Source organism: Typopeltis vanoorti, chromosome 12 (genome assembly GCF_054136105.1).
Source record: "Typopeltis vanoorti isolate ZY-2024b chromosome 12, IOZ_Tvanoo_1.0, whole genome shotgun sequence".
Lineage (NCBI taxonomy): Eukaryota > Metazoa > Arthropoda > Arachnida > Uropygi > Thelyphonidae > Typopeltis > Typopeltis vanoorti.
The window spans coordinates 79,478,779-79,493,833 of NC_143560.1; the positions used below are offsets into that span (position 1 = coordinate 79,478,779).

At 34.4% G+C, this 15,055-nt stretch overlaps 1 protein-coding gene across 3 annotated transcripts in view; it reads right to left on the minus strand.

Annotated features, from left to right (window-relative positions):
* Not1 (CCR4-NOT transcription complex subunit 1) overlaps positions 1–15,055 on the minus strand; it is a 568,860-nt gene that overhangs the window by 424,417 nt on the left and 129,388 nt on the right. For all 3 annotated transcript variants that reach the window (XM_090401629.1, XM_090401630.1, XM_090401628.1), the window contains exon 14: positions 14,417–14,656. In XM_090401629.1, the coding sequence (XP_090257755.1) occupies positions 14,417–14,656 (240 nt within the window). The remainder of the gene's footprint in view (positions 1–14,416; positions 14,657–15,055) is intronic.

Consider the following 15,055-nt stretch of genomic DNA (forward strand, 5'->3'; position numbering starts at 1 on the left):
CATGGAATCATTATTAAGAAAAAAATAATTATTTTAAACGTATATATTTCTCAATAAATTATATATTATGTATGAATTCTCCTACTCAAATTGTGATAACTGCTTCATTTGAATAGTTTTTCAAATTCGCAGTATCAGTAAAAAATAAATATCAGTATTTATTTTTTACTGATAAAAAAGTAATTATATGAATCAATTTTGTTATATTAAAAATAAAGCATATTTTTTGTTTACATGTACATCTAAATTCAATTAAAATAGACATTTACAACGAAATATACTTTATTTTATTACTTGGTACTTGGTAATAATGAAAATTTAGGAAGGGATACACAGATATCTGAAGTTTGAGAAACACTGTTCTATGGGAAAGTGGTTGAAAAGAGTCTAAGAGATATGTCATTAATCAACCAGACTGCCCTTTTCTGAACTGGATTTGGGATTCATACAGAGTAACTGTTCAGCAGAGAAGTACCATCATCAAAGTAGGTAAAGAAGAACAGTTCTTTTTTTTTGTGAGGAAAAAAGCAACTGTGTTTTGGAAGCATTTAATACTGCATTTAATCCATTTATAATAGCTAGGGAGATCAGATTCTTCCTCTAACATGAATTTTATTCTTAAGTGGAAGATTTTGATTTTCTTTAAAAATAATTCTAGCTTATAGTTAGAAGAAATCAAATAAAATAAAAATACAGTTGACCCTTGAACAATATGGAGGTTAGGACCATCGACACCCCATGTTGTTCAAAAATCTGCATATAACATTTGACGCCCCAAAAACTTAACTACTAACAGCATATTGTTGACCAGAAGCCTTACCGATAACATAAACAGTCGTGTAACACATTTTGTATGCTATAGTATTATATACTGTATTCTTACAATAAAATAAGCTAGAAAAAAGAAAATGCTATTAAGAAAATCATAAGGAAGAGAAAATACATTTACAGTACGGTATTTATCGATACCGTAATCGTTTACATCGTCTGTTTACAAGATGAATCGTCTGTCTGTCAGTACATACATCAATATTGTCTTATATGATACAAACACTGTACTAAAAAGATAATGTGAAAAAGAAATTATTCATATTTATTTACAGGTATAACGGTTCATGCATTGATAACAAAGAAGCAGCAATATGATTGCTTTATGGTAGCCTAGTGTAATCGATATGATTGCTTTGCAGTAGCCTAGCCTATCCACTAATGAATGAATCATCATAAAATTTTTATTTTATGCTAACCAATTAATAAGTTAATTTTATACAGTTATGCTTTAATACTGCATCTTTATGTTTGTTTACATTTCCCTCAACTGCGAATGGCACCATGTATGGTCTGTAAGTGTTTGTGTAAGTTTTGATAACTTTTTATAATCGATTTGTGTATACTTTAGTAAATGATAAAATAGACTAGTATCTACATATATTTTATGCATTCAGGACAAACCTAACTTTCTCTTAATTTTTTCGATATTTCTAGGCTACACAGCATGTCTATGAGTTTTTTCAAATTGTTGCAAATCTCCAAAAAAATTTTCCAATATATTTATTTAAAAAAATTCATGTATAAGTGGACCCACAGTTTGAACCTGTGTTCGTCAAGGGTCAACTGTAATAATTAATGACTTATAAAGGCTAAAGATGGAAGAAATCAATAGTGACTTTCTGGCTATAGCAGGCAAGTTGCACATGGTAAAGAATGGAGATAATCAACCACTGACCTTTGATCTGTTTGCATATCTTATTCTGCCAAATTAAGTACATGAACAAGACACTTCTGTATAATCTTGAGAGGAGCAGTAAAATGTCATCTACAGGTACATTCATAAATCAACGAACTCCAGGCGATAGATGTCCAAATGACTGGTGAAATACCACCACCTTGCCAAACATACTGCAGGGATCTAGTATCTCCTCAATTTCTGAGAGTACAGAAGTTCAGCAGACTGGCCGCCAGTTAGTATAAGGGACCGAACCAATGTACCATGTCAATGCCGTCTACATTGCCAGGTTGTGCCTGGAGGGAGTCTGTGTAATATGCTGGGGCACTATCGAGGCCATGTTGTAGTTGGAAACTGGGTACTCTCTGGATGCGCACCATGTTCAGGAGTCTATTTTCTCCGATTGCATGTTTCGCTTCCTTTTTTCCTCTTCCATTTTTGCAACTTTAACATGAAACTAAGCCTAAAGGTATAGACTCTCTATGGCTCAACAAAAAAAAAAAAAAAACTTCGCTCTAATCTCCCCTCCAAAAAATTTAAATTCACACACACAAATCCTTTATATTCACTTTACCAACATCTGTGGCATCAACAGTAACTTCAATGATGTACATCATCTTCAGTCCTTCAAATTTGATGTTCTGTTTCTGACTGAATCCCAAATTTCTACTAAAACAGCCATAGCATATCATCTCAACATCTAAAGTACACTCTTTATGACTCATTCTGCCATAAGGGAGGTATTTGTGCTTTTGTACATTCCAATATTCCTTGCAAAAGGATGTCTAACCTAGAATCGCACCTTTTTGACCTTGTGTGGGTTAAAATTTCTTTACCACATATTGATTCATTCATCTGCTGCCTCTACTGTTCTCCAAATTCTGAAAATCATTCAGACATTTCTGACTTCCTATCTTTAAAGATCAATTTCATAGAGTCAAATTTCCAAAAAGTGAAGTAATCATTCTTGGTGATTTCAATGTCCATAATTCTAATTGGGTCTCTTTTTCAAAATTTTAATGACAAAGTTGGAAAAAAGGCAGAAATTTTTTCTATAAGCAATGACTTAAAATAAATTGTTCATCTCAATACCTGAATTCAAAACCTTATCCAAGTTTCGTCTCTGGTGGAACATCCTTCCTTTAGTCAGTCCCAACCTCACATGCTCTGGCATTACAACAATGCCAAGTGGGAAGACTTGAGTGAGTTTTAGTTCTCTTTTCCATGGTCAGACTACTGTTTTCATTTCTTCTGATGTAGATACCAGTTGTGATCTTGTTACAGAAATAATCTGTAATGGAATGGAAACTTTCATTCCTCACTCTGTTCAAATTCCACAGTCCATATCTAAATCATGGTTCTCTAAAAAGTGTGTGAGCTAGAGCTATTTAAGAAAAGCAACCTTTCACAAGTGGCTTGAGACCAAAACACTAGCTTCATTCACAGATTACACAGTTCACTGGAACCCTTGGAAAATCATGATTAAAAAGGCAAAGTCAAAATTCAACAAAGATATATGTAGAAAACTCACTCTTTCAACGGCAATTGTGCCTTTTGGTCCACAGACAAAGTCATCAGGCGCAACTTTTGTCTATCTGTGCTTCCTTCTTTTTCTCACCCTAATGGTAACATTGTAACATCACCTAAAAATAAGGTTGATGTCTTGGATTCATTCTTTCCTTCCAAATCTAGCATAGATGAGCATGGCAAATTATCTCCTTCCTTGCTTAGAACATGCCTCCTGTGACCTTCCAGCAGAAAGACGTCTAAAGAATCTTAAAGAGTTTAGATACAACAAAGGCAGCTGGTCCTGATGGAATTCCACCCATTGTGCTCAAGAGATGTGCTCATGAACTAACACCTATTAATCATCTATTCACTAAACTTTGCTCAGCAGGCATCTGCCCTTCGGCATGGAAGAAAGCTCACAGTTCCCCTAAAAAAAGCGATAAATGTTTACCATCAAGCTATTGATGGTAAACACTAGCATCAGTTTTTTCTAAAGTAATGGAGAAGGTTATCAACAGTCAACTTCTTCAACAACGTGTGAACTGTTATTTAGTGACAACAGTATAGATTTCGCCACTCCAGATCTACAGGAGATCTCCTAGTCTACGTCACTCACATTTGGACCCATTCCATGGAAGTATTTGGAGAAATGTGCTGTTGCTCTTGATAGGATCTGGTATCGAGGGCTTCTCAACAAGTTACCATCATTTAGGCTACCTTCCTCCTTGTGCAAATGGATCGCCAATTTTCTCTCAGATCAATCCCTACGTGCAATGGTAGATGGTGTTCTCTCTCTCAGACTTTCCTGTTAATGCTGGTGGCCAGTCATAACTCTGTCATTTCACCCCCCTCTTTCTGATTTACATAACTGACCTGCCTTCATTCACAGCAAATTCTATTCATAGTTCTGCTGATAATAGCACACTTCACTTGTCCTACTCATATGACAAGCTATGCAGTGCTAAAACATCTGAAGGTTCAAGATTATCTATAATAAGTGCCTGGAATGCTTATCTCCACAGTATTCTTCATTGGAGTGAAACATCCTAGTCAACTTCAATATTTCCAAAATACAGATTTGCTTGTTAAAAAAAGCCCTCAGGTCTTCTCCGCTTATATATTACTTTTCATAACGACTCCAAACCTTTCCTGGCACAATCATATCACTTGTCTAGCATCAGCAGCTTCCAAAAAACTTGGCATCCTTTTCTGGTCAAGATGGTACTTTATTGCCAAATAGTTATATACTCTATAAATCCCAAATCTAACAAACAATGGAATACTTGATGCTCTTTAGAAAAGGCAGTCTGGTTGATAAATGACAACTCCCTTACAGACGCTCTTCAGCAGCTATCCCATAGAAGATCAATTTCTGCATTGTCTCTTCTACATATACTTCTATGGCCACTGTTCAGCAGAATTAGAATCTATTATGCTCCTATTTCTATCAGATCTATAGAAACTCATGCTACAGCTACTCAACATTCAATTTCAATTCAATTTTACAGTCAAACTGCATACTCACCAAACCTGCTACTACAGTGATCTTTCATTCTTTCCACCTCGATTCTATGGTAATGCTTCATGAGGGAGACTGTTCCACAGAACTGAGGTGGGACAGTCATTTCTTCTACAATTCAAGAATATCAACAGATTACTGTATTCCTGACCCCACCCTCACACCACATCTGTTTGCTATAGGCTCTTCTGCCTTTCATGTGGGATAAAATATGAGGGTGGTCTGAAAAGTTCTCAGACTCAACCATAGATGGCAACACTATCAGCAAGATTTTTTTTTTCTAAGTTGGTACATCTGTCATAAGCATCCATGTGAAATTGCATGTCAATCCATGTGAAAATACATGTCAATCTATCAAGTAGTGTTTTATACAGCTGTATGAAGCAAAAGTGTTGTCTGTATCCCTTGAAATGGATAAAATTGAGTATCGTGTAGTCATAAAAGTTTTTGTAAAAAAAGTTTTAATGCCAAAAGAAATTCATTCAAAGTTCATAAACGTTTATGGGCGCTCTTCTCCTTCATTTTTGACAATTAAGAAATAGGCTGCCGAGTTTAAACATGGCCGTACTAGCCTTGAAGATGATCCACGTGAAGGATGTGGATCATTTTCACACACTTTGACTCGCCGATGACTCACCGAGTCAAAGTGCGTGAAATTGCTGAGACTATAGGCATTTCAAAAGAACATGTAGGATATATTTTGCATGAAGAATTGCATATTAAAAAGCTTTGCGCAAGATGGGTGCAGCGCTTGCTCACAGCGATCAAAAATGAGCTTGCGTGAAAATTAAAAATCTCTGAACACTGCTTGGAGTGTTTTAACAAGAATAAAACTGATTTTGTGCATCAATTTATTACTATGGATGAGACTTGGATTCACCATTGCAAACCAGAATCCAAACAGCAGTCAAAACAGTGGACAGAAGCCAGTTGTTCAGTGCCAAAGAAGACAAAGTCGGTTCTATCAGCAGGAAAGGGCATGGCATTGGTGTTTTGGGACTAAAGGCATTTTGTTTATTAATTATCTTGAAAAGGATAAAACAATAACAGGAAATATTATTCAGATCTTTTAACCAGACTGGACAAAAAAATTTGTGAGAAAAGACTCGGTTTGCAGATGAAAAAAATCATCTTTCATCAAGACAATGCACCTGCCCACCGAAGTGTTTTAGCAATGGGAAAATTAAGGGATCTGCACTATGAATTGTTGGAACATCCACCCTATTCCCCAGATTTGACCCCCTCTGACTTCTATCTCTTCCCAAAACCAAAACTCTTCCTCGATGGTCAGCATTTTTCTTCAAATCAAGAGGAGATTGCAGTTGTAGAGGGGTATTTTGCAGATCTTACTGAGAACTGCTACAGGGATGGGGATAATGGAAGTGGGGCATCGCTGGAATAAATGTATTAGTCTGAAGGGAGATTATATTGATAAATAAAAATAATTTTGAAATTATAAATTCATTTTTTCATTGTTAGGCCAAGAACTTTTCAGACCACCCTATATATAGTGCTTGGAAAGAAGTCAACAAAAACTCCAATGGGTAAGGTGTGCATCATGCCAAGTAAGTCATGTTTTTGTAGTCAATATAAATTGGAGGAATATGATGCTTCCAAGTCAATGCAAATGTGTCCGGGTGAAATGGCTGCAAGAAGGGAACTGATGGAATATGAAAGAGGCATTGTGATAGGATGCCATGTTGCAGACCTATCTGTTTGGCAAATTGAGCCATCCCAGATCAGTGATACTATACTGAGGTGGAAGTGCAGGGAGTCAATTGCCAGTGCTACTGGCAGTGGAAGACCTACCACACTCACCGAACATGATTGTAGAGTGCTACAAAGAATAATATGTAAAAACTGTCATATTGAATCTGGAGTTCTAGGCATTGATTGCAACATGAATCTGCACAAGAACTGAGGCTCATAACATGGGTTGCCATAGTAGGACAGTAATATGCAAGCCCCACATTACCCAAACTAACATGCACCACCATCTTTAGTAGTGCAAAGAGCGTATACAATGGGACATGGAAGCTGGGAAAGCTGTGTTATGGAACAATGAATCACACTACATCCTCTACTGAGCACGTGTACAGGTGTGGGTAGAAGTGCCAAGTGGATGTCTCTTACTAGAGTGCATAAACCTAACTAAGAAATTCTGAAGTGGCAGTGTGATGTTGTGATTTTGTTTTTCCTGGTTTAGCCTCATACCTCTAGTGCTGTGAACAATGAACTTCGAGAGGTGTCTGAACATTCTGGACAATGCAATGCTTTCTACTTTGTGGTGTTTCTATGGAACTGACCATTGTCTCTTTCAGCAAGACATTGCACTCGTGTCAAGACTGCTGCTGTAATTGTATGGTTTGTGAGATGCAGGAGTGAGATGGATGGAAGAGGCAGAAAACTGAATGGTCTGGAAAACCATGGAGGGGGGGGGGGGGCCTTTATCCAGCAGTGGACAGAACCAAAAGGTTGAAGAAGAAGAAATTATGTTTAAACAGACGCATCTGGAAACTGTGTAGTGTATGTGTGTAAGACATCACTGCATTGCAAATTCATTTAATTTGCAATAATATACACAGCGAACATAAAATCTGTTCACTATATACAATGATACTATATACCAGGAAGGAGCATTGGAAATACTACTGCATGAATTGAACAACTACCGATGTGACTGGACTTTGCGAAACTAGATGGACTGGAAAAGGAGAATCCACCATTGACAGTACACAATCTTAACTTCAAGCAGGGAGGACAACAAACACCAAGAAGGAGTAGCACTTATATTAAAACCAAAGGCTCAAAACTCTCTATTGTCTTACAATCCTATCTCACCTAGGATAATTAAAGCAAGATTTAAAACATCAATTGGATCACTGACTATTATTCAAGTATACTCACCAACTTCGACATCATCAGACATTGAGGAGTTCTATATAGATTTGCAAGATCAGTCAAGATCTCCTAATTGTAATGGGGGACTTAAATGCAAAAGTAGGCAAAGACTGGGATACCTGGCCAAGAGTAATCAGAAAGTTCGGGTATGGAGAAAGCAATGAATGTGGCAAAAGACTGCTAAACTTCTGCTCAAATAATAGACTAACAATAACCAACACTCTCTTTAAACAACAAAAACCCAAAGAAAATGGACATGGATATCACCAGACAGACAAACCAAGAATATGATAGACTATATTATTGTAAACCAAACCTAAATTGCAGATCCTTTTCTGCAGATTGTGGATCAGACCATAAACTAGTCTTAGCAAACCTAAGAATTAAATTAAAATCTGAAAGCACTTTTAGAGTCAAAAGGAGACTGAATGTAAAAAAACTACAAGACAACAATATTCTAGAAAATATCAACTAGAACTAGATAAAAACTTGAAGGAACTACCAAAACAGAATATAAACATTGAAGAACATTGGTGCAAATTAAAGGAAATAATATTAAAATCGGTAGAAAATACAATAGGTTACACAAAAAGAGAAAGTAAAAAGGATTGGATCTCGAATGAAGTAAAAAGGTTAAGCAATCAAAGGAAAAGCATGAAACTAAAACAGAACTATAACAGAAATGAATATAATAGATTAATCAGAGAAATTAGAAAACAGTTAAAAGAGACAAGAATAACTGGTTAGAAGAAAAATGCAAAATGGCAGAGAAGCTATCAAAAAGAAAATAACCTTCATGGATTATATAAACAAATAGACCAAATTAGTAATATACAGACAACAAAATTATAATGATCAAAAACAAAGAGGGACAACTAATTGAAAGTAAAAAAAAAGAATGGCCAGTGGGAAGAATACTTTAGAGATTTATATAATAAAAACAGTTCCCAGGATATTACTATTCGAGCCACTGAAATGGAAGAGGAAACAAATATCTTTACCAAAGAAATAATAGACACAGTATAGAAAAACTTAAAACTAGGAAAGCACCTGGTATTGATCAAATACATGCAGAATTCTTAAAAGCAGGAAAGGAACAACTTTAGGAACCATTAAAAACATTATTTGAAAGAATCTACAAAAATGAAGCAGTGCGTACCGATTGGACCAAATCAGTTATAACTCCTATATACAAAAAAGGAGATAAAAAGAATGCAATAATTACAGAGGCATTAGCCTTCTCAGTATTCCAAGTAAGGTTTTTATGAAAGTACTCCAAAAACAAATTCAGCGATATATAGAACTTGGAGAAGAACAAGCAGGTTTCAGACCAGGACGAAACACAATTGATCAACAATTCACCTTAAGACGGCTAACAGAAAAGACACTAGAGTACAACCAAAGTTGCTACATAAATTTCATAGACTTTCACCAGGCATTTGATTCAATCCATAGAAGAGAACTATGGAAAACTATGGACGAATTTAGAATTCCCAACAAAACAATAAGAATAATAAAGAATCTGTATGAGAAATCTGGAAGTGCAGTACAAATGGAGGACACCTTAACCAACTAGTTCCACACAGAGAGTGGAGTAAGACAGGGATGCAATCTGTCACCAGATCTGTTCAATCTTACTCTAGAAGAAGCAACCAGTAAGGCCTTAAACAATGAAGACTCTGGAATCAAAATATATGGGAAAAATGTAATGAATTTAAAATTTGCAGACAACATTGCATTACTTGCAAACATAGCAGAAAATCTACAGCGAATTTCTGATAAAATAAAGGAGGAGTATATAAAATTTGGATTAAACAAATATAGACAAAACAAAAATTATGCAAATAGGAAAAAGAAGCACCAATCTGAAAATTGAAATTGATAGTAAGAATCTAGAGCAGGTAGAAAACTTTACCTACCTTGGAGGAGTTATTGAGTACAATGGTGAAATTACAAAAGATATAGACAAGCATCCCACACTATTGGACGACTTAATAAAATATGGAAGTCAAGAGACATCAAACATGTAACAAAAGTAAGAATCTATGAAACAATGGTCCTCCCAATACTACTCTATGGAAGTGAATTCTGGAATCTCAAAAAGGCTGAAGAGAAAAAATTATTAACTACAGAAATAGATTGGCTAAGAAGATTACTTGGAGTATCTCTGCTGGATAGACTAAGAAACGAAGACATAAGGAAACGACTAAAACAAGAAATAACAATAATAGACAAAATCCAAGAAAGAAGACTGTGATGGTTTGGCCATGTGACCAGAACTGGAACAGAAAGACTACCATCTAAAGCAGTGCTTCCCAAACTGTGGGTCGCGGCCCCCTTGGGGCCGTAGATTTTGTTGAAGGGTGGGACCGTGAAATAATGAAAACAAATTTCAAATCTTTTAACACTAAATAGATTTTTTTTATCTTAAAAGAAATATATTTAAATTTTATTATTTATTATTTTATTTTTGTTATTTTTTATATTTTAATGGGGGAAAAAATCACACATTGGTGCGGGTTCACAAATTTTGCTTCCTGCATATTTCGCCGCTTAATGAATATTAGTAAATATATGCTTATTCATATAAGTTTCATTTCAAAGCAGAAATCTAAGAATTGTAGTTTCAAATATTCCACCTGATATTGGTGTAGCAGTATTGAAACACATCCATCACTTTAAATTGTTATTAAACTTCATGTTTTTAATTCTTGTTTTATTACTAATTGTTTTACATTTCATGTGCTTGTACTGCAAATGTACAATAACAGTATATCTATCTATATAAAAATATGAGATAATGTGCCATGTCAAATATGTATGTAAATGCTAAAAATGTAATATTTGCATTTGATTTTTGCAATATTCACTGTGTATGTTTTGTATTGAATATAAATACAATAAATATTATAATAATTTATGTCTATATTACTATTTTTTTTCGAGGTGGGGACGCGAAATATTTTAATTTTTCGCATCCCCAATTTTTCCCAAACTTCTGGATATCAGGGCCCTCCAAAGAGTGCCCTGATATCCAGAAGTTTGGGAAGCACTGATATAAAGCCCTGAATACAATGATAGAAGGTAAAAGATCCAAAGGACGGCCCAGAATTAGATGGATAGACAAAATAAAAGAGGCCTGAAAACCAAATCGCAACAAGCGACACCAAACTGGACAGAATTGTTCGGACTCTCCTGGGACAGACAGAAGTGGAAAGAGTTCATTTGATTTCATCATCATCCACATAGATGATGGAAGAGAGAAGATATATACAATGATAAGCAATATTATCATAACGGAAATAATCCATAATGGTCAACCTCCTTTTGTTCGTTAGGACAATTTACCTCTATTTCATTGACGTCACCCTTCTACATTTTCAGACTTACAAAATTTGACTAAATATCTCATCCTGTCTACCTCACATCATGCTAGCTCCAAACAACTGCCTTTGTTTCTCCCTTGCACTTACACCAAGTGTAAGTGCAAGAACGATTCTTTGCTATCATCAACAACACTTCTACCTATGTTTTGCATAGGTAGAAGTATTGGGATGTCATTCTCATCCAAATAGGATTCATCCATACAAAATCTGGCAGGCAAATTAACTCAATCAATTTAATAATTTCATTTCCCTTTGTTTGATGCTCCTGGCATTCATAAATTAATTCATTTTTGATCCATATCCTACCCATGCAGTGATTTCTCCACACATGAACTTCATTCCTCCTCTTTATCACCACCTATCCCATCTCTCCAGCTGATTCATAACAAATTAATTAAAATCCATTACTCTTACACAGTTCCACACATCTGTGCAATTCATCCATGCCTTTGTAAATTTCACTTCCTTCTCATATAGTTCTGCCAACATACCATTCTTAATCTTTGTATGTCATCTCAACTCATCATTGCCACGCTAATCAACATACTGACTGCCCTACCTACCACACTGAATTTTTTCAATGATATGATATGATATCTATCCTCATATTTTTCTTTTGGTCAATGAAATTATTTGCTTCTACAATAATCAATTATTGTCAGCTAATTTATTCCTCATATATCAAGTTTCAATCACCCTGGAAAACAAACTGTGCATTCTTTATTAATTCATCACACCTTTAGTAATGGAATCCCCATTACTAAATTCATTTAGTAATAAAATAAAATAAATTTAGTACCTTCAATAATTCATTCATTCTTTCTGGCTATCTCTTAAAACTTGTTTGATATTCTTCAGTCTTATACCTGCCAATTGTTTAATTTCATACTACACATGCTTCATTTCATTTCTCATCTTTACCAATACTACTTTAAATTTTGGCATCCCATGAATTGCATTCCCTTCATGTATATTTCCCTGCTTGCTGACAGTTGTACTCTCTTGTTTAGAGCGGTACACTAAGAGCTTTGTTATTAATCAACTGGAATCAGATGTGAATATGAAGCTTTCTAGAAATTAAGCAGCACACCACTTCAAAATTTCGATACCTTTATATTTAAACATTCCTGAATGTTTGAGAATTCTTCACACATTTCAGATTTTAAATGTATTTTTTTATCATATACTGGCAACAAAAATGCAAAATGTTGCTGTGGTTTTTATTTATTTTTAAATTTCATTTTCTTTTTTCTCTGATCAGCTCATTTTTTTGTGATTTCCTCCTGTGAACCTACAGTGTACATTAGTTAATACTATGGGAGGGATAAGTATTTATTTATTTACTTTTTTTTTGTACTTTTATTAATTTTTTTTCATTCATTTTATACCTTAGAAAACCTGGAAAAGTTTCCATTTTTGATCTCTAGAAAACTAGAGATCAAAAATGGAAACTTTTTCAAGTCACTTTAGGCCTCAAATAAGCAGGGAAGTAGTTTCATACTAAGTGATGAAATTCATCTATCACCTAAAAACAATCACATGCATCCATGCCCATGGCAGAATTTGAATCCACAATCTGCTGGTTGGAGAGCAGATATGCTAACAGCTCGGCCAACTAGATTGACTTTTATTATTTGAAGTAATTGCTCTAAAAAAATTTACTATTATTGTTATTTAATTTCTACTTTGCCAAGTCATTACTTGTTTAGCTACTTTTACAAAAAGACAGTTTATGTAAGGACATATACTAATCCATAGTTCAGAGAACTTTCTAGATGACTTCATCTCTTTTCCTGGAGTATGTTTTTAACTTCATAATATTTCATGTCCCTTGTTACTCTTTGACTGTGAACTCTGTTAATGAATATAATAATAATAATAACAACAATAAGAAGAAGCATTTTGGAATAATGAATTACTAATAGCCACTGGAACAAATAAACAGACTAAAATAAGAATAATAAAATCCTATGTACAGTTCACATTGAATTATGGATATGAGACGTGGACATATACAAAATCCATAATCAAGAAATTGCAGCCCTTTCAGATGTAGTGCTATAGGAGTGCACTTGAGATTTCTTGGAACAAGAAGAAAACTAATGAAGAGGTATTGAAATTAATGGAAACCAAAAGAGCACTCATAGAAGACCTTATAAAGAGAAAGTGCAAGTTGGCAGGGCACATATTAAGAGGATCAGCAAGAAAAACATCTCTGGAAATACTGGAGAGGAAAATTAGAGGGAAGATCTTCTGGTAGACCAAAAAACTTCCTGGGTTGATGATGTAAAGAAATGGATGGGTAACAAGAGCTATTATGAGATCAAAAGAATGGCAGAGGATCAGACAAGATAGCGTATCATGATTGCTAACTTCCAAATTGGAGAAGCTATTTAAGAATAATAATTTAAAAAATTCCCTTGGAAAGAATTTTAAACATTTCTCAAACTTATTAGATTCCTTTTTTTTTTTTTATTTCCCCTCTCCAAATTTTGCAAAGCAACAGACACAAGTTCATATAGTTTCTTTAAATTTGGCTTTAATAGAGGCAAAGTATTGTTGCTATCATTGTTCACTCATGGTGTATATGTATGTAACCGAATCCGTATATCAACATTATGCTGCTTTATGGTTTGATATGCCGAAGTTGAAGATCACTGGGGATTCCTTTTTAATTTTATCATCAGCCCTAAGCATGAAGAAGAATAAATGGAAGTGATATTTTATGGTTTTAATCAATCATTCTGTTCAGTATCATTACAATGACTGTAACAATAACTGAGTTGTGCAAGAATGTCAAACTGGATTCCATCAGCTCTGACTATTGAAAGCTGTCTGATAGTCTGAAAGAGAGACGAAGAGGTATTAATTCTTTGAATATTTATAGTTTGGCCTTCCTTATACCCGTACAAAATCATCATGATGAAAATTGGGAAGCTGAGTTGTTATAGATGAGTGAGAGCATTTGCAGGTTGTCATCACTGTTGAATGTCTCCTGAATGTAGTTTGCAAAGCCGTTCCATTCGTGACTGACCATTTAAGCATTTCTGAAGTGCACTGTTTCCCCAAGTTAACGTCATCGTAAAGTTCTTTAGCTCAGTTTATTACTATTTTCTTCTGATATTTTTTTTCTATTTATCATCAAGTGTTCAGTTCTGTTTTGAAGTGTTTGGTTTTGCTTTTACTTAGTACTTATATGTTTACATCTTCAGTTCGTATATAACATATTGAAACAGGATTTTTTAAAATTTGTTTTATATTTTTAACAGCTTTGTTAAACAATTTGTAAGCTAGTTCTTAACAAAATCTAATTATAAGATTAAAAAAAAAAAAATTAATTCTGAAAAAGAAAACATTTTATAAAATGAGCCATACCCCATGCTCCCGAAATTTGTCTGTCAACCACTTGTCTAACTTCAGATATTCACGTCTTGATGCCAAACAAGCTAAGTCTATAACAAAAGGAAATGGACTGCTGTTAAGTAACATGGACAAAGCTTTTAAATCTTGAGCAACATCAAGGATCCGTGAAAGACGAGTCTGATCACAGTCACCACGCATGTACCAATCAGCCATAGCATGCATAATAATGGTTTTTATAACACTAGAGTGAGCCTAAAAAGAAAGGAAAATGGAATTGATAAATATCATTTCGATACCTTATAAGATACAAGCATAAACATATATTCAGTGCTTTTTTGGGGGGAGAGGGGGGGGTATGAAATGGTACGGCATACTGGCACCTTTATTAATAGTAATACACAGATGTGGTATCATTTTATTTCATCTTTTCCTGCTAGCAAAGAATGTGTACCAACACCTATTGTTTAATAAAAAAAAAAAAAAAAGCACTGTGTGTTTATTATTGAATTTATTATTCAATAATTTTTTATTGTGTGTTTATGATTGTGTATTTCATAATAATATCTAAAGCATTACAAGTACATAGCAAAAACAAACTTGATGAAACCTGAGACTTAATTTCAATAAGGGATATCAGCTTTAATCAACTCA